This window comes from Nerophis lumbriciformis, linkage group LG14 (assembly GCF_033978685.3).
Source record: "Nerophis lumbriciformis linkage group LG14, RoL_Nlum_v2.1, whole genome shotgun sequence".
In the NCBI taxonomy this organism is placed as follows: Eukaryota; Metazoa; Chordata; class Actinopteri; order Syngnathiformes; family Syngnathidae; genus Nerophis; species Nerophis lumbriciformis.
The window spans coordinates 15,912,347-15,937,458 of record NC_084561.2 but is presented as its reverse complement, the minus strand read 5'-3'; the positions used below and the strand labels follow the sequence as shown (position 1 = coordinate 15,937,458).

The following is a 25,112-nucleotide window of genomic DNA, read 5'->3' as shown; positions in this document are numbered from 1 at the left end:
ATTTCATTTTCGCTACCTGCCTCCACACTACAACCATCCGTTTCAATACATGCGTAATCTGTTGAATCGCTTAAGCCGCTAAAATCCGAGTCTGAATCCGCTATACCTTGCTGTTCTATCCGCCATGTTTGTTTGTATTGGCATCACTGTGTGACGTCACAGGAAAATGGACGGGTGTATATAACGATGGTTAAAATCAGGCACTTTGAAGCTTTTTTTAGGGATATTGCGTGATGGGTAAATTTTTGAAAAAAACTACGAAAAGTAAAATAAGCCACTGGGAACTGATTTTTAATGGTTTTAACTTTTCTGAAATTGTGATAATATTCCCCTTTAATTGTTTCCAAACGGTTGATCAAACAAAACAGTAGTCACCGCCATGGACCGACTAGCTGCAGAAGCTAGCTCTCCAATTAGCTAAACAGACTCAAAAACTCCACTTTGACGTTTTGGTGAGTTTACGAAACTGGAAAAATTAAAAAAAAAGAATGTCATTGTAAGTTAATAATAGTAACACAGACACTTGTAAACGGGTTAGCGTATTTGCTAATGCTAACGATGCTAGCTTGCTTGCATTAGGATAGCACGCGCAAACATGCATGAAAACACTCCTACAGCCATTGCACATGTGATGCTTTAGTAAGTATGAATTATGTCAGTTATATTGTAAAATTAACTAAGAAACGCTATGAAGGGTTATACTTCCGGTTCAAGGCACGAAATAGGAAGTACATTTACAACCCGCGGCACCTGAAGTGAGCGAACCCGTCCAAAAGATGGCGCCATAGCACGAACAATAACACACCTGTACAGCTTTGTTGACTATGAAACATCCGTAGTTACGGTAATCAATATCACTCACTTCGTCCCCATGGTTGGAAAAACAGTTATGTCGCTCTCTCGCTTCAAGCTAATGCTAGCGAGTATGACCAGATTATTTTAGTTGGATCTTACGGGGTTCATTGTGGCGTTTGCTATGCCAACCAGCGGCGGGAAGGCTCATAACCCGAATTTTTGTCCGCGACTTAAAGCACAACAGTTAGCCGAGAGTCAGCTTGTATTCCTAGCCGAGGTACCACTGTAATGTGAAGCTTCTAGAGAACCCCGTGTTAAGTATCAGCGGAGGTTCTTCTGTGGTTCTACAGTTCTAGAATCCATAATCCTACTGCTGGTCTTCTTCATGGCTAATGCACTTTATCAAAGCTGCGCCACAGCCAGTCTTAAAGCGGGGGGGAAGGCCTGTGCGCGACGATAGCCCCGGCCGCTGTCACATTCGCGGTCTTTATACTACATCACAAAGATTGAGGACTGAGCAATCATTGTTGGCGTGGAGAGTTTTCAAATACAATACGGGCAGAGGAAATAAGCTGGAAGGTTCCAAATCCAGTAAAACCGTAAGTAAATAAGCCTTTTGGACACAGAGAGAGGATTGGAACTGTGTGTGAGGTCTTGACCTATTTGTCGTCAACCCCAAGACTCTCTCTGATTGCCAACCACACGACTCTCTGATTGGCAAACACCTCTGCTTTTTATCGTTTTACCAAAAGTGACCAGCCTTTGTGCAGTGCCGTTAAAACTGTACGGATTCCCTGGTACGCGCTCTCTTCCCCCAGGTCGCGTGTTTCCGAGCGAACCTCAATCTGACAGTAAGCTCCACCAAGACGCAAAAAGCACAGGGCTATGAAATGGGATTTATTTCAACAAATTGCGCTTGTGGCATGCGGCAAAAAACCGACAACCTCCCCTCTCACAGTCTTGTGGACCTCTCCGGCCCTAAACATACATGAGTATTAAGCAGCCCTGAATACAGCATAAAGCTAACCTCTTTCTCTCAAATTGGGCCTAAATTTCTGTCGAGAGAACTCCAAATGGAAGGCGCATGCTTTCAAATGTTGTGATAGCTGTCAAAATTGGTCACTAAGTGTCAATAAGAGAAAGCACTTGCTGTAGTCCAGGGCTGGTGGTGAGAAAGTCTCTAAAATGTTGTTAGTGGGAGCCAGGTACGTATGATGCAGACACCGCCTGTTGTCATTCTTTTGACATTTTTTTTCCCCCTGCATATGTAAAGTATTATGTTTTTCCATGTTTTCCTGTTTTATTTTTAATCATGATTTACACAAAAATTGTCCAATACCCCATGACTTATTCACTATATTTTTGTTGTATTATTATAATGAAGGTCATTTTTTTTGGAATTATATTTATCTCTTATTTTCTCAATTGTGCAGTTTTTGCATGTAATAACACCTCGTGTAATAATGAACAGGGCATAATATTGAGTCTATTCCCTCTTTTTAGAGCCAAGCATTAAATCTACTATTGTTCACAGATTTTATATCTATGTCTGAAACAGGGGTGTCCAAACTTTTTCTACTGAAAAATGAAAGCAAGCTGGAGGCCCTTTTGATATTTTTCATTGTAACCATTATGGCTTCCCTCAATGTTGATGAACGTTGAAAGTCCCGGGGACCCAAAAAAGGGTCTCAGTCATTAAAGTGTTAAAAATAAGTCATATATTAATATATTGTTTTACCTTCAACGCTTAAATATATATACATCAACTTCAGATCTATACAGAGCCCCTAAAAGGACATGGGGGAAAAAAAAAAATCATTTTTTATTTTATTTTATTTTTTTAATTTTTTATTTTTTTTTTAGACATGTATCTCATGCACACAAAATATATATATATTTTTTTAAATTACAATTTTATTTTTTTTAGACATGTATCTTGTGAGCACGAGAAACTATCTCGTGCGCATGAGAAAGTTGCTCGTGCACACGAGAATTTATTTTTTTTTAAATTACAATTTATTTATTTTTTAGACATGTATCTCGTGCGCACGAGAAATGTTCTCGTGTGCAAGAGATACATGTCTAAAAAAAAAAATGTTTTTTATATATTTTTTTATTTTTTTTAAATCATTTTATAAAAAGTTTCTCGTGTGCAAGAGATACATGTCTAAAAAAATATATTTATATATATTTTTTGTATTTTTAAAAAATAATTTTATTAAAAGTTTCTCATGTCTAAAAAAAATAAAATAAAAAAATATATATATATAAAAAAAAAAAACTTTCCCCCATGTCCCTTTAGTGGCTCTGTAGATCTATCTATTAAGTTTGAATTAGTTTTATGTTCTATACCCTTTTTGTCTAAACCCTCTTTAATTAATAACAAAAACACATTTGCAGTATTTTCCTCCAAACAAATCATCATAACGGAATATTTGATGTGAAGTAATTAGAGCCTTAAAAAGAAAATAATTCATAACATTACTTTTGGTTTATTCTTATTGTTTATGAAATAATCATCAGACTCACTCATAAAAGTATTAAGATAAGTGATATATGTCAATATATATTGTTTGCTTTCAACATTTAAATCTTTAGACCAACTTCAGATCGTTTTATAGGATTGTCATTGCACAAGTACAACAAAACTATGTTTTCAGCACAAACCCATTCAAGATTAGACAAACAAACAGTGTACAGTGTTACAGAACAGGAACGCCGATGGGTCGCCACGAGGCGCCCTGTAAAAGATAAGAAAAAGGTAAAACGCTGGGGAAGACGATGAGTAAAAAAAATACAATCTAGACTGGGCTCCTAAGGGGGCCTAGTCTGGAGTGGGAAAAAACCTCCATGAACATGTTACATTTAATCACGACAACTCGCAACAGAGGGGGGGGGGGGGGGGGAGTTGGAGCACCTGGAGGTCGATTGCTGCTATGAAGCGCTGCCAGCCGTCCATCACCCCGAGGGGAATCAAGCGGTGGTGAAGGCGTGGGGTGGGAGAGGGGGTGTGTGTGTGTATATGCCCATTGTCTTGGGTGTGTTATTATATCTTAAACAATGACAGTTGTAAAGTAAAAAATAAAATAAAATAAAATAAAAAAACGTCGACATGGCAGCTTTCTGTTGATTTCAATATTGCAACATTTTTTAGGGTATTTTATTTTTTTAAGTGTCTGATTGACCTTTAAAAGATTATCTGCGGTCCGCATCTGGCCGCACTTTGGACACCCCTGGTCTGGAGTGTAATATAGTCCATACTTGCCAACCCTCCCGAATTTTCCGGGAGACTGCCGAAATTTAGCCCCTCTCCCGAAAACCTCCCGGGACAAATATTCTCCCGAAAATCTCCCTATTGACGGGACGACAACAGTGTGACAAGAACTAAATCATCCAGACTAGAGATAAATTGTATTATTATGTTTATCTTACCTAAAAATAAATATATTTATTAATTTAAAAAAAAAAACTAAATAAATGTTTACTATATTTTGCTAAAAATGAATTGTATTTTTATTTGTATTTTTTCTGACTCCTTATTACATCCAGCCATAGAATTATACATTAAAATAAACATATTTGAAATAATTAATTTTAAATTATCATAATAATTAATTTAAAATGACCATATTTAATTATTAAAATAATTGCTTGTTTATCAACAACTTTAGCATTTTATTCATTACATTTTGAAGCTCTCAGAAGCCAAGTTATGTTATATTCCTTAATATTTATTTATGCAAGTTTGAAGTATCAATTATCTAAACAGTTTTGTTTGCATATTTTCAGGAGATAGATGTATATATATATATATATATATATATATATATATATATACATGTGTATGAAATACTTGACTTGGTGAATTCTGGCTGTCAATATACTCCTCCCCTCTTAACCACGCCCCGCCCCACCCCCGACCACGCCCCCACCTCCCGAAATCGGAGGTCTCAAGGTTGGCAAGTATGATATAGTCATTTTCTTACATTGAGAACAAAACTGCATGTGATCCACCTAAGATAACCATAGCAAAAGTCAGCATAAGTAATAATGTAAAGATTGAATGACTTTATGTTGGCCTGCTTTGTGCATTTTACAAATGTATTGGGACAGGTTGCCTTGGAAATTAAAAATGGAGGCTCTCATTCGATGACAAGAAATATAATGTTTTAATTACACATTATAAGATTCATTATTACACTATATCAGCTTTTATCAATTTCTTCATTTTTGTCCACATTTGCTTGGTTATTATTTTCCATTTGTTCCAAAGTTTGTATCCCTGTTTATTTTTGCAATTTTATTTGTTAAAATTGTTATCCTTTTTTTCCCCCCCCAAATTTCCTTTTTTATCATTTTCTTTATCTCTCCCATCTTTTGTATGTTTTTGTTTTTCACCCCTTCCTCCCTCCTTACCCATCTACCCGGTTCTCTACTCCCTCCTTCTCCCCCGCCCTCCTCCGCCTTCCTTTCTGTCCTGTCCGCCTCGCCAGATCCTTCAGCCCCCCCTCAAGACATTAAGTGCAGCAGCACCAGCTCCACCTCCTTGCTGGTAAGTTGGCGCCCCCCGCCACTGAGGAGCCAGAATGGCGTCCTGGTGGGGTATAGGGTGCGCTACCAGGTGGTGGGACAGGCGGAGGGCGGCGGTGACGATGTGGAGCCAATGGAGGAGCCTACCGTGCCTGCCTCCGAAGAGCAGGTGCTGCTGCAGCGATTGGAGAAGTGGACCCAGTATCGCATCACCGTGTCTGCCTTCACGGTTGTTGGGCCGGGCCCTGAAAGCGAGCCCTTAAACTGCCGGACGGATGAAGACGGTACATGAACATTTAATGTCTATATCAGTGGTTTTCAAACTTTTTTTCAGAAAACACTTGGCTCTTCAAGTACACCCATAATGACCAACATTAAACTTCAGTAGCATAGAAGGCCTATGTATTCATTCAAAATAAGACAGGGGTTATATTTAAGTATGTTTCATATTTTTAGCCATTGTAACTAGAGATGTCGATAAATGCTTTAAAATGTAATATCGGAAATTATCGGTATCAGTTTCAAAAAGTAAAATTTATGACTTTTTAAAACGCCGCTGTACGGAGTGGTACACGGACGTAGGGAGAAGTACAGAGCGCCAATAAACCTTAAAGGCACTACCTTTGCCTGCCGGCCCAATTACATAATATCTACGGCTTTTCACACACACCAAGTATGCGTTGCATTCACTTGAATGCATAGCCATACAGGTTACACTGAGGGTGGCCGTATAAACAACTTTAACACTGTTGTAAATATGCGCCACACTGTGAACCCACACCAAACAAGAAAGACAAACACATGTCGGGAAAACATCCGCACCGTAACACAACATAAACACAACAGAACAAATACCCAGAACCCCTTGCAGCACTAACTCTTCCAGGACGCTGCAAAATACACCCCCCCAACCCTGCCCACCTCAACCTCCTCATGCTCTCTCAGGGAGAGCATGTCCCAAATTCCAAGCTGCTGTTTTGAGGCATGTTAAAAAAAAATAATAATGCACTTTGTGACTTCAATAATAAATATGGCAGTGCCATGTTGGCATTTTTTTTTTCCATAACTTGAGTTGATTTATTTTGGAAAACCTTGTTACATTGTTTAATGCATCCAGCGGGGCATCACAACAAAATTAGGCATAGTAATGTGTTAATTCCATGACTGTATGTATCGGTTGATATCGGAATCGGTAATTAAGAGTTGGACAATATCGGAATATCGGATATCTGCAAACAAGCCATTATCAGACATCTCTAGTAATTTATTTATGTATGTATTCACTGTTCTGTTACAGAGAACAAGGACATGAGATAACATTGCTATGGTATGAAAAGTGTTAGGATTAAATAAGCTCGGCTTCTTCCCACTCCTTTTCGGACGTGCTGTAATGAAACAACTGGAAATATGTGATGCATTACATTGTATCGTATGCGTTTTCTGAAACTGAACTGAAGATTAGTCAATGACTAAAACTAAGTTAATAGCTTTTAAAACTAGGGAAACTAGAAAATAATCTTGAAATATTATTTAAACTCTTGGCAAGTGCAACGGTAGCCCGGAGGGTCCTCCAAGCATCATTGCTATGGCCATCACCCGGCCAGTTCAACACAGCCACGACGTGAAAATACTTCATCGCATCCTGGGTATTACCTCCGTCAATGTGATAAAACCACAGGCGTAAGTTATTCGGTCAAAAGTCAGTCAATTTGACAGTCACAGCTACGACCATCAGCCGTGTTGTTAGCATTGCGTTGCCTGCCCGATGTCGAAGATGAAGTGCATCATTCATCTCCACCTCGCATTGCCCGTATCGGAATTTTGTTAACATTAAGTGGCGCCTCGGTCCTGGAACGTCTTGTCCTTCGGTATCGTTCACCTCAGAGGCTCGCCGATGTGGAGATGTGTTATTGATGAGGCAGGAGTTAAAGATGAAATGCATCAAAAATGTGTTACCACCAAAAGTTGATTGTTGCGGTGAAGATACAGTAGCGCCAAAATTACGGAAACAGAATTCATGCTTGTTGACTATCTTTATCAATCGCCACAAAATACACTATATTGACAAAAGTATTTGGCCACCCATCTAAATGATGAGAATCAGGTGTCCTAATCACTTGGCCCGGTGTATAAAATCAAGCACTTAGGCATGGGGACTGTTTCTACAAACATTTGTGAAAGAACGGACCGCTCTCAGGAGCTCAGTGATTTCTAGAAGCAGTGGACACGCGTTCTCTGAGATGGGTCAGCGGATGCTGAAGCGCAAAGTGCAAAGACTTTCTGCACAGTCAGTTGCTACAGAGCTCCAAACTTCATGGGACCTTCCAATTAGCCCACGTACAGTACGCAGAGAGCTTCATGGAATGGGTTTCCGTGTCCGAGCAGCTGTATCTAAGCCATACATCACCAAGTCCAATGCAAAGCGTGGGTTGCAGTGGTGTAAAGCACGTTGCCACTGGACTCTAGAGCAGTGGAGATGCCTTCTCTGGACTGATGAATCACGCTTATCCATCTGGCAATCCGATGGACGGGTCTGGGTTTGGAGTTTGCCAGGAGAACGCTACATTTCGGACTGCATTGTGCCGAGTGTGAAATTTGGTAGAGGATGAATTATGGTGTGGGGTTGTTTTTCAGGAGTTGGGCTTGTCCCCTTAGTTCCAGTGAAAGGAACTTTGAATGCTCCAGGATACCAAAACAATTCGGACAATTCAATGCTCCCAACCTTGTGGGAACAGTTTGGAGCGGTCCCCTTCCTCTTCCAACATGACTGTGCACCAGTGCACAAAGCAAGGTCCATAAAGACATGAATGACTGAGTCTGGTGTGGATGAACTTGACTGGCCTGCACAGAGTCCTGACCTGAACCTGATAGATAGAACACCTTTGGGATGAATTAGAACGGAGATTGAGAGCCAGGCTTTCTCGACCAACATCAGTACGTAACCTCACCAATGCCCTTTTGGAAGAATGGTCGAAAATTCCTATAAACACACTCCGCAACCTTGTGGACAGCCTTCCCAGAAGAGTTGAAGTTGTAATAGCTGCAAATGGTGGACCGACATCATATTGAACACTATGGGTTAGGAATAGGATGGCACTTCAAGTTCATATGTGAGTCAAGGCAGGTGGCCAAATATAGTTCAATAGAAAACAAGACAAATGCTGCACTGTAATACTTATAAGACCTAATTTAGGCCAGAAATATGTAGACTATTGGTTAGATTTGATTTTTTTTGTTTTTCCATTATTTGAACAGTGTTGCAATAGACAACTCTATTCTGATTGATGAGTCAAAATAGTGAGAATATTTCTGCACGGACTTCATGACTAGAGAGAGCGAAACCATTATTTTCCTTTTATAAGCTACAGGAACGCGTCTATAAAAAGCATATGTAAAGAAACCTCTTAAACTCACACTTGGGAAGACTTCGGCGTGTCGCTATCAAAGCATAATTAACCAAATGTATTTTACTACAGTTGTACCACCTCCGTGTTCGGGCTTTATCTGCCGGCTTTTAACAGAATCCCATTGCTCAGCCGAGAGCCGTTATAGCATTTATGGGTGCTTTCCCCCAGCAAAGTCATATTTCTGCACGTTTATGGTAGCAACGGTAGGCTGGAGGTTGAAGAGACAGATGTGCGCCCACTGAGGCTCGGATATTCCAACTGTAAAAGGATGACGTACGAGAATAAATCCCTTTTCTTGTCATTAATAACTAGTGCTCTGGTGTCCTTGAGCATGACTTTCTGCGAAACAATAATTTAGCTGATAGACTGAGGGAAACACTGAATTCTTTGGTAATGTGTCAACTGTTAGATGCTAAATGAGCCAAAGGTCATGTTCACACTGCAGGTCGTTTCCGGTTATTTTTTTCCCATATCAGATTGTATCAGTGATCAGTACAATTTTTTTTTATTTTTTTTTGTGTGTGACCCAGACCTCTCTCATACGTGGTCATAAATATCATTAATCAGAACTTGTTTATTTCTCAACTGATTTTTTTCTACATCAAATCATGTGCCATTAATACACATCTCTTTTGGGGAAAACAATACTTGGGCATGGAGACTGTTTCTACAAACATTTGTGAAAGAATGGGCCGCTCTCAGTGATTTCCAGCGTGGAACTGTCATAGGATGCCACCTGTGCAACAAATCCAGTCGTGAAATTTCCTCGCTCCTAAATAGTTCAAAGTCAACTTTATTATAAGAAAAATGGAAGAGTTTGGGAACAACAGCAACTCAGCCACCAAGTGGTAGGCCACGTAAACTGACAGAGAGGGGTCAGCAGATGCTGAAGCGCATAGTGCAAAGACTTTCTGCACAGTCAGTTGCTACAGAGCTCCAAACTTCATGTGACCTTCCAGTTAGCCCACGTACAGAACACAGAGAGCTTCATGGAATGGCTTTCCATGGCCGTGCAGCTGCATCTAAGCCATACATCGCCAAGTCCAATGCAAAGCGTGTGATGCAGTGGTGTAAAGCACGTCGCCACAGGACTCTAGAGCAGTGGAGACGCCTTCTCTGGACTGATGAATCACGCTTTTCCATCTGGCAATCTGATGGACCAGTCTGGGTTTGGAGGTTGCCAGGAGAACGCTACATTTCGGACTGCGTTGTGCTGAGTGTGAAATTTGGTGGGGGAGGAATTATGGTGTGGGGTTGTTTTTTTCAGGAGTTGGGCTTGGCCCCTTAGTTCCAGTGAAAGGAACTTTGAATGCTCCAGGATACCAAAACATTTTGGACAATTCCATGGGATGTGGCACTTCAAGTTCATATGTGAGTCAAGGCAGGTGGCCAAATACTTTTGGCAATATAGTGTATATCAGTGCCATACAAAATGATTGCCCTCTTCCCTCCTAATCCCATACGCAAAATAATTTGGTTTCGAAAATGTTGACTGAGATTGCACAAAATTCTGGAAATTGCCACTAATGCACCCAGACTGAGACCTACTCCAATCAGGGCCATGTTTTCTTCTGTAAACACACTTTTGTGTGCATGAAGATCACCGCACGGACCCATGTAGTTCATATTAAACACAGCATTTTTGTTTCCCCTTAATGACAACATTAAAGGCCTACTGAAATGCGATTTTCTTATTTAAACGGGGATAGCAGATCCATTCTATGTGTCATACTTGATCATTTCGCGATATTGCCATATTTTTGCTGAAAGGATTTAGTAGAGAACATCGACGTTAAAGTTTGCAACTTTTGGTCGCTGATAAAAAAGCCTTGCCTGTACCGGAAGTAGCAGACGATATGCGTGTGACGTCACAGGTTGTGGAGCTCCTCACATCCGCACATTGTTTACAACCATGGCCACCAGCAGCGAGAGCGATTCGGACCGAGAAAGCGACGATTTCCCCATTAATTTGAGCGAGGATGAAAGATTTGTGGATGAGGAAAGTGAGAGTGAAGGACTAGAGGGCAGTGGGAGCGATTCAGATAGGGAAGATGCTGTGAGAGGCGGGTGGGACCTGATATTTAGCTGGGAATGACTAAAACAGTAAATAAACACAAGACATATATATACTCTATTAGCCACAACACAACCAGGCTTATATTTAATATGCCACACATTAATCCTGCATAACAAACACCTCCCCTCTCTCGTCCATATAACCCACCAATACAACTCAAACACCTACACAACACACTCAATCCCACAGCCCAAAGTACCGTTCACCTCCCCAAAGTTCATACAGCACATATATTTCCCCAAAGTCCCCAAAGTTACGTACGTGACATGTACATAGCGATCAAATGTTTGGAAACCGCAGCTGCATGCGTACTCACGGTACCGCGTCTGCGCATCCAACTCAAAGTCCTCCTGGTAAGAGTCTCTGTTGTCCCAGTTCTCCACAGGCCAATGGTAAAGCTTGACTGTCATCTTTCGGGAATGTAAACAATGAGACACCAGCTGTGTTTGTGTTGATGCAGCCGCCCGCAATACACCGTATCCCACCTACAGCTTTCTTCTTTGCTGTCTCCATTGTTCATTGAACAAATTGCAAAAGATTCACCAACACAGATGTCCAGAATACTGTGGAATTGCGATGAAAACAGACGACTTAATAGCTGGCCACCATGCTGTCCCAAAATGTCCTCTACAATCCGTGACGTCACGCGCAGGCGTCATCATACCGAGACGTTTTCAGCAGGATATTTCGCGCAAAATTTAAAATTGCACTTTAGTAAGCTAACCCAGCCGTATTGGCATGTGTTGCAATGTTAAGATTTCATCATTGATATATAAACTATCAGACTGCGTGGTCGGTAGTAGTGGGTTTCAGTAGGCCTTTAAGGGGAAACAAAACAAACGACATAAAAAAAAAAAATCTGATTCAACAATTCTGCAGTGTGTCCATAGCCTAGATCTCCCAAAATACCTTTACCTAAGGTCACCAGTTAGAAGATAAACATTGCAACAGAACTATAAAACAGATACATATCAAGTTTTGGGCCTGTCACAGCGCGTGAATCATTGACAGATGGCTAACATTACCAGAGCACGAAGCCATATTTCTTTGGATGAGAAATAGAACTAGAATAGAAATGAAAAATGGCCTACTGTACAAGATATTACGAATATACTGGAATATTACTAGATCAAGATTAAGATCGACTAAATTAAAGGAATTGGATCATGATAGCGACTTCTTTTATTGGCACATTCTTTCCAGAAAGGCAAATACTGGACATTCCAAAACACTTGAAAGTAAGAGAAAGTGCTACTTAGCAAGATGTACATACAGTTTTTGTTCAATGCATAGCAAAATGCTAGAAATAAATATAATTACAATATATAAACAATACAACAATGTTGGTTTTTTTTAGATGTTCTCATACACTGCAGGCAAATGACTATTATTATGTTTGTACTATGGCAGAGCTTATGGAAGAATATACTCCTGAGAACCAGTGTCCTCCGCAGTTGACATTTGTTGTCGGTGTGTTTTGAATAGTAGCCGTGTTATGCAAAACTACACTGCACTGGATGCTGGTTTTTAGAAGAATAAGCAGGCAGTTTGTATGCTCGCCGCGTCTTTGTTGAATGAGTGCAGTAAGGAAGGGAGTCATATGGTCCCATTCCCTGGTCGGATCTCGCGTGAGAGGAAGAGGGTGGGTCGGGGGGGTTAATCATACCATACCATACCATACCAACTTTATTTATAAAGCCCTTTAAAGACAAGCACAGTTGAAAAACAAAGAGCTGTACACCACAAAGAAATGGAGGCAAAGGACAGACTAAAAAATAACATTTAAAACAGGAATAAAAATACACATTTAAAAAGCAAATATAAATTACCCTAAGAACAGTTTGTTAGATAAAAACAGTTAAAAAGTTAAAAACAGTTCAAAAAGTTAAAAGCTAAAAACAGTTCAAAGTCTCATGCTGGGTTAAAAGCCAGTGAATGAAAATCATGCAATGCAGTCCGCTGAAAATGATGGAAAGCACCACTCTATATCATACTTGCCAACCCTCCTGATTTTCCCCGGAGACTCCCGAATTTCAGTGCCTCTCCCGAATCTCTCCCGATTTCCACCCGGACAACTATATTGGAGGCGTACCTTAAAGGCACTGCCTTTAGCGTCCTCTCTCACCTGAAAAGGAGACTACCGTATTTTTCGGACTATAAGTCGCAGTTTTTTTTCATAGTTTGGCCGGGCTCCAGTGCGAATTATATATGTTTTTTTCCTTCTTTTTTATGCATTTTTGGCAGGTGCGACTTATACTCCGAAAAATACGGTATTATATATGTCTCCGTTATCCATAGGTTTATCTATAACCCATAAAGTAGGCAGGCACGGAGCTGTTTATTCCAGCCGGCACGTTAATACACTGACACACAACATCCGGATTCCCATCATGCATTGCCTCAAAACTAGGGCAAGTAGTAATGTCCAAAAAACGTAACAGAGACGAAGCAGAAAAACGAAGAAGAGACATGGCGACGACGAGTAAGAAGAAGAAGTACGCTTGCAAGTTCCAAAATCATTGGAAAAAATAATCCAGGACAGCTCGAAGGGGAAGGGGTATGCTGCCTGCAAATTTTGTAGATCAGACTTCTCCATTGAACACGGTGGCCAAACGGATATAATCATTCATGAACGGATTATTTATATATATATATATATATATATATATATATATATATATATATATATATATATATATTCGGAGGTCTCAAGGTTGGCAAGTATGCTCTACATAGTGGTCAAAAAATGGAATGTCACGTTTCATGTGTCAGGTAAGCCAAGACGAATGGGGCCTTATGAATCCTCTTCCGACTGCAAGTGATCATTGGTTTTGCTGATATGTTTTAACATTAACATTCAATGTTCTTGTAGTTCCTGGCGCCCCTCCGAGGCGGGTGGAGGTGGAGGTCTTAAACTCCACCGCACTCAAGGTGATGTGGCGTTCGCTCATGCCTGGGAGGCAGCACGGCCAGATCCGTGGCTACCAGGTCCACTACGTCCGCGTGGAGAACGGGGAGTCCAGGGGCCTGCCCCTCATTAAGGACGTCATGCTGGCCGACGCCCAGGTAGGACCAGCTCCGAGTCCTCCTTTGCATCATTTTATTGCATTCGACCGTGTTCCTGGGCGAGAACAAGAATGCCTCGCTAAGCTTTTAGAAGTAGCACCAATTTATTTCAACACGCTGAGGCAACACATTTAATATATAATGGTTATAAAACTAACGGTGCAAATATTGCTGAGTTCTGGAGGTCATAAGGGTTTTCTTTCCCGCAAGGATATTAACTGTCTTACTTCAATATTCTTTCACCAAGAAAAGTAATCAAAGCGTTCACTCTTTTGTGCAACTTTCCCTTCATGGCTTTTATTCGGAATATCTGAACCCTTTCTTCATGGCCGTATGCAAAGACTGAAAGGAGGTGCTGATTGCTGAGTCTGCAACAGGAAGGACTCAAAGTTGGCATGAAAACATTTCACCGCAAAGGTTGAAACGGAGGCAACTGGTCTGTTCTTGTTAAAGGGGAACATTATCACAATTTCAGAAGGGTTAAAACCATTAAAAATCAGCTCCCAGTGGCTTATTTTATTTTTCGAAGTTTTTTTCAAAATTTTACCCATCACACAATATCCCTAAAAAAAAGCTTCAAAGTGCCTGATTTTAACCATCGTTATATACACCCGTCCATTTTCCTGTGACGTCACACAGTGATGCCGATACAAACAAACATGGCGGATTGAACAGCAAGCTATAGCGACATTAGCTCGGATTCAGACTCGGACTTCAGCGGCTTAAGCGATTCAACAGATTACGCATGTATTGAAACGGATGGTTGTAGTGTGGAGGCAGGTAGCGAAAACGAAATTGAAGAAGAAACTGAAGCTATTGAGCCATATCGGTTTGAACCGTATACAAGCGAAACCGACACGACAGCCAGCGACACGGGAGAAAGCGAGGACGAATTCGGCGATCACCTTCTAACCAACGATTGGTATGTGTTTGTTTGGCATTAAAGGAAACTAACAACTATGAACTAGGTTTACAGCATATGAAATACATTTGGCAACAACATGCACTTTGAGAGTGCAGACAGCCCAATTTTCATCAATTAATATATTCTGTAGACATACCCTCATCCGCGCTCTTTTCCTGAAAGCTGATCTGTCCAGTTTTGGAGTTGATGTCAGCAGGCCAGGGAAGCTAGGGTCGATAGGGGGTTTAGCTCGCTCGTCTGCGGGAACAAACTGCCGCCATTGCTTGCCGTGCTACCGAAGTCCTTTGTCCCTGAACACACTCCGGCAGATTCAATGGGGGTCTGGCGGCAGATTTCTTTGACTTTATCGTTGGAAATGCATCTGCTTTGAGTGTCGCAGGATATCCACACATTCTTGCCATCTCTGTCGTAGCATAGCTTTCGTCGGTAAAGTGTGCGGAACAAACGTCCAATTTCTTGCCACTTTCGCATCTTTGGGCCACTGGTGCAACTTGAATCCGTCCCTTTTCGTGTTGTTACACCCTCCGACAACACACCGACGAGGCATGATGTCTCCAAGGTACGGAAAACAGTCGAAAAAACGGAAAATAACAGAGCTGATTTGACTCGGTGTTTGAGAAAATGGCGGATTGCTTCCCGATGTGACGTCACGTTGTGACGTCATCGCTCCGAGAGCGAATAATAGAAAGGCGTTTAATTCGCCAAAATTCACCCATTTAGAGTTCGGAAATCGGTTAAAAACATATATGGTCTTTTTTCTGCAACATCAAGGTATATATTGACGCTTACATAGGTCTGGTGATAATGTTCCCCTTTAAGGACTTTTCACCTTTCGTCCAAACATGTCCGTCCTGACATCTGTCCCCCAATGATTGTCTCACAATGACCACTAATGAGTTGTTTTGCCACCAGGGAGGCGGACGACCTATCGGTATGCAGGGCGGTCGTTCAGCAGCCGCAATAACAATAACAACCCAATTGGGACCACCCGCAAAGGGACACACCCACAAGAGACAATAAACGGGGAGATTCTCGACCTAAAGTTCTTGTTTGTTAGAACCTTTTGGGCGAAAAGGGAAACGTCTTCAACAAATAAGGAGAGTCCAATTGCCTCGATTCAAACTTTGCAGATCACCAGGACTTTAATAACACTCAAAGTGTTATTAAAGTTATTAAAGGGGATTTTGCCTATCATTCGCAATTCTTATGTAAGACAAGAACTAGAGATGTCCGATAATATCAGACTGCCGATATCATCGGCCGATAAATGCTTTAAAATGTAATATCGGAAATTATCGGTATCGGTTTCAAAAAGTAAAATTTATGATTTTTTTAAAATAAACCTTAAAGGCACTTCCTTTGCGGGCCGGCCCAGTCACATAATATCTACGGCTTTTCACACACACAAGCGAATGCAAATCATACTTGGTCAACAGCCATACAGGTCACACTGAGGGTGGCCGTATAAACAACTTTAACACTGTTACAAATATGCGCCACACTGTGAACCCGCACCAAACAAGAATGACAAACACATTTTGGGAGAACATCCGCACCGTAACACAACATAAACACACAAATACCCAGAACCCCTTGCAGCACTAACTCTTCCGGGACGCTACAATATACACCCCCCGCTACCCCTTACAAAACCCCGCCCACCTCAACCTCCTCATGCTCTCTCAGAGAGAGCATGTCCCAAATTCCAAACTGCTGTTTTGAGGCATGTTAAAAAAAAATAATGCACTTTGTGACTTAAATAATAAATATGGCAGTACCATGTTGGGACTTTTTTCCATAACTTAAGTTGAAGTTGTTCTCTTATTTTGGAAAACCGTGTTACATTGTTTAATGCATCCAGCGGGGCATCACAACAAAATTAGGCATAATAATGTGTTAATTCCACGACTGTATATATCGGTATTTAAGAGTTGGACTATATCGGAATATTGGATATCGGCAAAAAAGGCATTATCGGACATCTCTAACAAGAACACATGTCTTGTTTATGCATTCTAATTTGTAATATAAGGCAAGTAGGAGGTGGATACAAATGAAGGCAATGGAAGTCATCAATTCCCTCCATCTGAAAAACATCCAAAAACCGCCAACAATACTCCATATGTCGTGACCTGAATATGAACCGAGTATTAGTGATATTGTTATTATAAGCGCTAACACAGAGGAACTACTTTTAGTGGCACCGTGATCTCAGAGAGAGAACTCGCTTATGCAGCTATTGTCATCGAGCTGCTGCATTGCTTCTGAGTTGGTGAAAGTTCAATCTAATTTATACATTGTGCCTTTCACTTGTATGAAGGTTGTTGCTATAAACCGAGAAGTTGGTAAAGTTTGACATTCAACTAAGACCAGGAGATGGCGAGAAAGTCTCGAAAAGAAGCTCGATTGTGCCCACCTTTATACCTGCTTTAGGATTAGGATTAATTGTTCATCTAAACGGAAATATAGGAATATCCCATCAGTCGGCATCCCAGTGAGAGCCGACATTCATTGTACAGTAAGATTGTTTTATTATGTACGTATTGTATTTATTTTTTAGCGCTTAGCAATAGTGCTACTTACTGGATCTGTTTAGCACTCAGCTTCTAAACTTGTAGCGCATCCTCTGTATATTCGGGCTCAAAAATACAAGGTTCTGAATCAGTATTTGTCCCAAAGTAGTCGTCGTTTTTATCATGAAGTCTGCATTGATTGATAGTTGTTGTTTTTGTTGAATGAAATAGCGAATGTTGTGATGCGTCTGTTAAATGAATACGCCGCTATATGCTTAAAAATAGCAAAATACATAAATACTACGTGTTATTAACAATATGCCTGTTACTACATTACATAAATACACCCTGAATATGAAACGATGATGGAGGTTATAGAGTGCTTTTAAGGCGGTATAGAGCAAATCCCATTGGCTCCATTGTTAGTTGACTCTTGCTAGATTTTATTTACAAATTAGAAAGCATAAATAAAACAAAAACATATGCGTGCTTGTCTTAAATTAGGATTTTGAATTATATAAAATACAATTTAAAAAATAGTGCAGTTCCCCTTTAAATTACAATGATAGAACCTACAGTCTCCAGACAAAATACAGTGGAACCTCGATTTACGATGTATTTTATTGTTTGTTGAACAAGGTTTATAAATAAAAAATAAGCCAAATTCTCCATTAAAAACAAGGTAAACATGAATAATGGGTTGCAGCCGGACAAAAGTCCATATTTTAGTAACATTTTGTACAGTTTGAACACGGTAGAAATTGCTAACAAACATAACATGGAGATGATGGATCAACATTCCATTTAATAACAAAGTCAAAACAACAGCAAACAAAATGTATTCCTCTTAAATTAGGATTTTCAATGATATAAAATAAAATTTCAAAAATAGTGCAATTCCCCTTTAAATTACAATGATAGGACCTACAGTCCCCAGACAAAATACAGTGGAACCTCGATTTACGATTTATTTTGTTTGTTGAACAAGGTTTATAAATAGAAAATAAGCGAAATTCTCCATTAAAAACAAGGTAAACATGAATAATGAGTTCCAGCCGGACAAAAGTCCATATTTTAGTAAAATTTTGTACAGTTTGAACACGGTAGAAATTGCTATACGGTTATGTATATCAAATAAACATAACATGGGGATGATGGATCAACTTTCCATTTAATAACAAAGGCAAAACAACAGCAAACAAAATGTATTCCTCGATTGCAGCAGCCCTGCCGACACGCGCATACACTGCCACTAGCACTGTGGAGCACTCACAGTTTGAAATCTCAAAACTCCTTACCTTTAACAACGCGGTCGCTAAAATGTTAAGGAATAAAATAATGAAATCCACTTGTCGGTTAATCTCCTTTGTGTACAGCGGAAGGTCGGGAAGGCAGTGTCGACAATACTGTGGATCGCTTGTCCATTGTTTTCTTTGGACTCATATTGAACTATACCAGGGGTCGGCAACCTTTACCAGTCAAAGAGCCATTTTGACCAGTTCCACAAATTATAGAAAACAATGGGAGCCACAAAAAAATTTTGAAATTTAAAATGAAATAACACTGCATACAAACATAGTTTTTTTTTTGCTTTGTGCTATGTATAAACCAGGGGTCTCCGACACGATGCCCACACTTTAATATGGAATTTGAATGGTGGTGCGGCACGCGGGTTTTACTTGTCAGCGTCATGCGTGCCGTGATGGTACAGCATATAGCACCCACTACAACCAGCGTGCCTGATCGGTTACACGTTGTATGGGGCTTCTGCTTGTCCACGTAGGTGACAGCAAGGCATACTTGGTCAACAACCACACAGGTTACACTGACGGTGGCGGTATAAAAAAAACTTTAACACTCTTACTAATAATGCGCCACACTGTGAATCCACACGAAACAAGAATGACAAACATTTCGGGAGAACATCTGCAACGTAACACAACATAAACACAACAGGACAAATACCCAGAATCCCATGCAGCCCTAACTCTTCCGGGATACATTATACACCCCCCGCTACCAAACCCCGCCCACCTCAACCGACGCACGGGGGGGGGGTTATGTTGTGTTAAGGTGCAGATGTTCTCCCGAAATGTGTTTGTCATTCTTGTTTGGTTTTGGTTTAAATTGTGGCGCATTATTGGTAAGAGTGTTTAAGTTGTTTTATATGGTCACCGTCAGTGTAACCTGTGTGGCCGTTGACAAAGTATGCCTTGCTGTCACGTGCGTGTGCAAGCAGAAGGTGCAAACTGTATAACAAGTGGTTGGGCTGGCATGCTGTTAATACAGATTGTAGAGGGCGCCAAATGCTGTACCATCATGGCACTCCCCTATTATAACTGTAAGGGTGAAAATCGGTGAATATTAATCCCGGGTGTTTTCTGCGAGAGGCATTGAAATCCGGAAGTCTCCCGGGAAAATCGGGGGGTTCGGCAAGTAAATTGCTGAGCCGCATCGGAGTGATCAAAGAGCTGCATGCGGCTCCGGAGCCGTGGGTTGCCGACCCCTGAACTATACAAAGGCTGTAAATGGCTTAGAACACACTCTGCTGACCGAATGAGCACCGGATATCGATCAATCAGTCCGTGGTTCGTAAATCAAAAATGAAGGGTTCATAGATCAAGGTTCCACTGCATCACTGTAACCATTCATACTTCTAAGAACACTTCTTGCTTTTCCTATGGATGATTTAAGACTAAAATAACATTGTTAGACATGATCCCCAACATAGGTCTTAAACAGCTTCCCTTTAAACAACATTGACCCGCTTCTGATACCAACCTTCTGCACCCAAACCTTGAATGCTCCCATCTCTCACGATCCTATTCCTTCCTTTTCTGTTCTCTCCTTCAAAAAAAAAAAAAAAATGCTATCTCACCCGCACTCTCCTCTTTGGCGGGGTGTTGTTAGTGGGAAACGGACGATATCGCTGAATATGTGAGTACGAGTGCTTTGTGACGCTGGAAAGGTAACGGTGGCTACTGCATCGGCCTGGCATGATTGGTTAAAAGTACTTTAATCCTTTTGTAGGGTTTAGATAACAGCTCTGCTCAGAGGTTCAAAGTGTGAGAATATTGCTTTGCCAGTGAAGAAAACACTCATGTCAGGAGCTGATGTGCTATCCACTGTCCATTGTGCCTGGAATGCTATTGCTGTGTGTCTTGTGTTTTTGATGTAATCTCTGCAGTCCAATAGAAGTTTGTTCCTCCTTTAGTGTGTACACCTTTTTTATTTTTTATTGTTATTTTGAGAGAATACTGAATGTCAATGCATGACCGTTTTGAATATAGAAGCATTTCTTTTTCTGTTATCCTAATTTGAAGTGTACTTCCAAAATCCTGGTTCATCTGCATTGCGCTAATACAACCTAAAGTGCAACACAGTGCTTGAAGCTCATTTCCTTTTGTTGACTTCTCCCGTTTGTCTGCCAGGCAGCCTGTTAAAAAACCTTATTCTGCATTCACCCAAACCTTCCCTCTTGAAAGATGCATAAGAATTGATCAGAAGTCCCCCCCTCCCCCTTCAAGAGCGCTAAAGGAAACCTAATGGCAGATTTAAAAACTCCTAGGAAACGGCTAGGATGCATTTATTGCAAAGTTACATTATTGACAGGAGTTTTGCTCAAGGGTTACATGGACCATCTTGGAAGCTGTTAGGTTTTTGCTGAATGGATCGTTTCCCCAGTACCCAAGGGAACGTGTAACACTTTAATGCGAGAAGAACCAGGAGTTTTTGTTTTGGTTTGCTTGTTTTTGAGGTGCATGACGTTTGTCGGAAAAAGCAAAGGTTTTTAATGTTTTGCTGAATTGTTCAATGTCTGTCTCAGGAAATGGTTATTGGAGGATTGAAGCCGGACACCACCTACTCCATCACGGTGGCGGCATACACCACCAAGGGCGATGGAGCACGGAGCAAACCCAAACTGGTTGTGACCAAAGGTGCAGGTCAGTGCAGCAATTTTTGCATTTATGGATTATACTTTATATGCTTTTCTACCTTCAAGGCACTCAAAGCGCAATTATTTTGACTCGCGGGGGCCAAACTTAGAGAAAAAATGTGTCGGGGGGCCGGTATATCGGTATATCTATCCATGTATATATATATATATATATATATATATATATATATATATATATATATATATATATATATATATATACATTTATCAACAACACCCAGAAACGCCGCCAGCTTTACTGGGCCTGAGCTCTTTTAAGATGGACTGATGCAAAGTGGAAAAGTGTTCTGTGGTCTGACGAGTCCACATTTCAAATTTTGGGGCGCAAAGTTGAAAAGCCAGCATCTGTGATGGTATGGAGGTGTATTAGTGCCCAAGGCATGGGTAACTTACACATCTGTGAAGGCGCCATTAATACTGAAAGGTACAAACCCCGTTTCCGTATGAGTTGGGAAATTGTGTTAGATGTAAATATAAACGGAATACGATGATTTGCAAATCATTTTCAACCCATATTCAGTTGAATATGCTACAAAGACAGCATATTTGATTTTTTTTTTTGCAAATAATCATTAACTTTAGAATTTGATGCCAGCAACACGCGACAAAGAAGTTGGGAAAGGTGTCAATAAATACTGATAAAGTTGAGGAATGCTCATCAAACACTTATTTGGAACATCCCACAGGTGAACAGGCAAATTGGGAACAGGTGGGTGCCATGATTGGGTATAAAAGTAGATTCCATGAAATGCTCAGTCATTCACAAACAAGGATGGGGCGAGGGTCACCACTTTGTCGACAAATGCGTGAGCAAATTGTTGAACAGTTTAAGAAAAACCTTTCTCAACCAGCTATTGCAAGGAATTTAGGGATTTCACCATCTACGCTCCGTAATATCACCAAAGGGTTCAGAGAATCTGGAGAAATCACTGCACGTAAGCAGCTAAGCCCGTGACCTTCAATCCCTCAGGCTGTACTGCATCAACAAGCGACATCAGTGTGTAAAGGATATCACCACATGGGCTCAGGAACACTTCAGAAACCCACTGTCAGTAACTACAGTTGGTCGCTACATCTGTAAGTTAAAACTCTCCTATGCAAGGCGAAAACCGTTTATCAACCACACCCAGAAATGCAGTCGGCTTCGCTGGGCCTGAGCTCATCCAAGATGGACTGATGCAAAGTAGAAAAGTGTTCTGTGGTCTGACGAGTCCACAATTCAAAATATTTTTGGAAACTGTGGACGTTGTGTCCTTCGGACCAAAGAGGAAAAGAACCATCCGGATTGTTATAGGCGCAAAGTTGAAAAGCCAGCACCTGTGATGGTATGGGGGTGTATTAGTGCCCAAGATATGGGTAACTTACACATCTGTGAAGGCACCATTAATGCTGAAAGGTACATACAGGTTTTGGAGCAACATGTGTTGCCATCCATGCAACATTATCAAGGACGCCCCTGCTTATTTTTAGCAAGACAATGCCAAGCCACGTGTTACAACAGCGTGGCTTCATAGTAAACGAGTGCGAGTACTAGACTGGCCTCCCTGTAGTCCAGACCTGTCTCCCATTGAAAATGTGTGGCGCATTATGAAGCCTAAAATACCACAACGGACTGTTGAACAGCTTAAGCTGTACATCAAGCAAGAATGGGAAATAATTCCACCTGAGAAGCTTCAAAAATTGGTCTCCTCAGTTCCCAAATGTTTACTGAGTGTTGTTAAAAGGAAAGGCCATGTTACACAGTGGTAAAAATGCCCCTGTACCAACTTTTTTGCAATGTGTTGCTGCCATTAAATTCGAAGTTATTGATTATTTGCCAAAAAAAATGTAGTTTCTTCGAACATTAAATATTTTGTCTTTGCAGTCTATTCGATTAAATATAAGTTGAAAAGGATTTGCATATTATTGTATTCTGTTTTTATTTTTACGAATTACACAACGTGCCAACTTCTCTGGGTTTGGGTTTTGTAGATAAAACATAGATAAACCAAAAATAGTTAAATCGTAGGATCTTCATTTGTGTCATTTCTCTTTCTTTGTAGGATATTTCAATGTTTAGATGCATTTAAACAACACATGCGACCTTGCGATTCATGAATTTTCAAATGTTTGTGCTAAAAGCAGACATATGCACGCTTGAGGCGAGACAATATTTTCTCTAGTATCTGTCTGTCCAAATAAAGCTGGAATTGCATTTTGTCAAATGTATGCCAAAACAACAGGTGGCACTAAATGCCCTAATCTTATGGACTTTTTAGTCAGTCAGATGCTTGATGATAGTCATTACCAGAGGCACTAAGAGAGCAGGAAACGATAAAATTAAAAACTCTAACTTGCATTAATGTGGGCTCGGCTTGAATATGACCATGAAGTGTCAAATGAACACAATCATTGAAACTATTATCATTTTACTCCAAAATATGTCCCTCTGATATGGCATACAAGCATAATTTCCTTTGTTAATTAGGGTAAATACAACATCCATCCATACATACATTTTCTACCGCTTGTCCCGACAATAATTAAAAAAAAAAACATCCAACCATCTGTTTTCTATATTGCTTGTTTTTATTTGGGTCACAGGTAAGCCGGAGCCTATCCCAGCTAAGATTGGGTGAGAAGTGCGGTACATCCTGGACTGATCTCAGTCAATCGCAGGACAAAAAAAACCTTGATTAATGTTTTTGCGAGTTTTTCTGGCAGGAAATACGCTGTTACTCATAGCAGTTAATGGTTGGAATAAATATCGCTGCTCAGTAATCTCTGTCGCCAAGCCAATGTTGCACCATGTGAAATGATTGTTGAGGGCTGCCCGTGCAATAATTGCGATGTAGATGCACTTAACATCAATGTTGAGTGCAGGAAGCGGACGTGAAATTGACACCCCAGTTAACTCATCAATCAATCATGAAGGAACGTCCTGATTTTTTTTTTGTTCAGTTAACTTAAAAGTGTGCGTTAAATGCAGGAACCCGGAGAAGCTGCAAACATGTGCTGGGCGACTACTGTTTGATTATTTTTATCGACCCCGGACACATCCTAAAGACATACCGTATTTTTCGGACTATAAGTCGCAGTTTTTTTCATAGTTTGGCCGGTGGTGCGACTTATACTCAGGAGCGACTTATGTGTAAAATAACACATTACCATAAAATATCAAATGATATTATTTGCTCATTCACGTAAGAGATGAGACCAGGGGTCACCAACGCGGTGCCCGCGGGCACCAGGTCGCCCGTAAGGACCAGATGAGTAACCCGCTGGCCTGTTCTAAAAATAGCTCAAATAGCAGCACTTACCAGTGAGCTGCCTCTATTTTTTTTTAAATGTTATTTATTTACTAGCAAGCTGGTCTCGCTTTGCTCGACATTTTTAATTCTAAGAGAGACAAAACTCAAATAGAATTTGAAAATCCAAGAAAATATTTTAAAGACTTGGTCTTCACTTGTTTAAATAAATTCATTATTTTTTTTACTTTGCTTCTTATAACTTTCAGAAAGACAATTTTAGAGAAAAAATACAACCTTAAAAATGATTTTAGGATTTTTAAACACATATACCTTTTTACCTTTTAAATTCCTTCCTCTTCTTTCCTGACAATTTAAATCAATGTTCAAGTAATTTAATTTGTTTTATTGTAAAGAATAATAAAAACATTTAAATTTAATTCTTCATTTTAGCTTCTGTTTTTTCGACGAAGAATATTTGTGAAATATTTCTTCAAACTTGTTATGATTAAAATTCAAAAAATGTATTCTGGCAAATCTAGAAAATCTGTAGAATCAAATTAAAATCTTATTTCAAAGTCTTTTGAATTTCTTTTAAAATTGTTGTTCTTGAA

The 25,112-nt window shown here is 40.3% G+C and overlaps 1 protein-coding gene across 1 annotated transcript in view; it reads left to right on the top strand.

Moving 5' to 3' along the window:
• ptprsa (protein tyrosine phosphatase receptor type Sa) overlaps positions 1–25,112 on the top strand; it is a 476,646-nt gene that overhangs the window by 291,863 nt on the left and 159,671 nt on the right. Inside the window, exons 12-15 of the mRNA XM_072914629.1 lie at positions 5,289–5,609; positions 13,682–13,875; positions 20,224–20,250; positions 21,140–21,257. Coding sequence (XP_072770730.1) covers positions 5,289–5,609; positions 13,682–13,875; positions 20,224–20,250; positions 21,140–21,257 — 660 coding nt within the window. The remainder of the gene's footprint in view (positions 1–5,288; positions 5,610–13,681; positions 13,876–20,223; positions 20,251–21,139; positions 21,258–25,112) is intronic.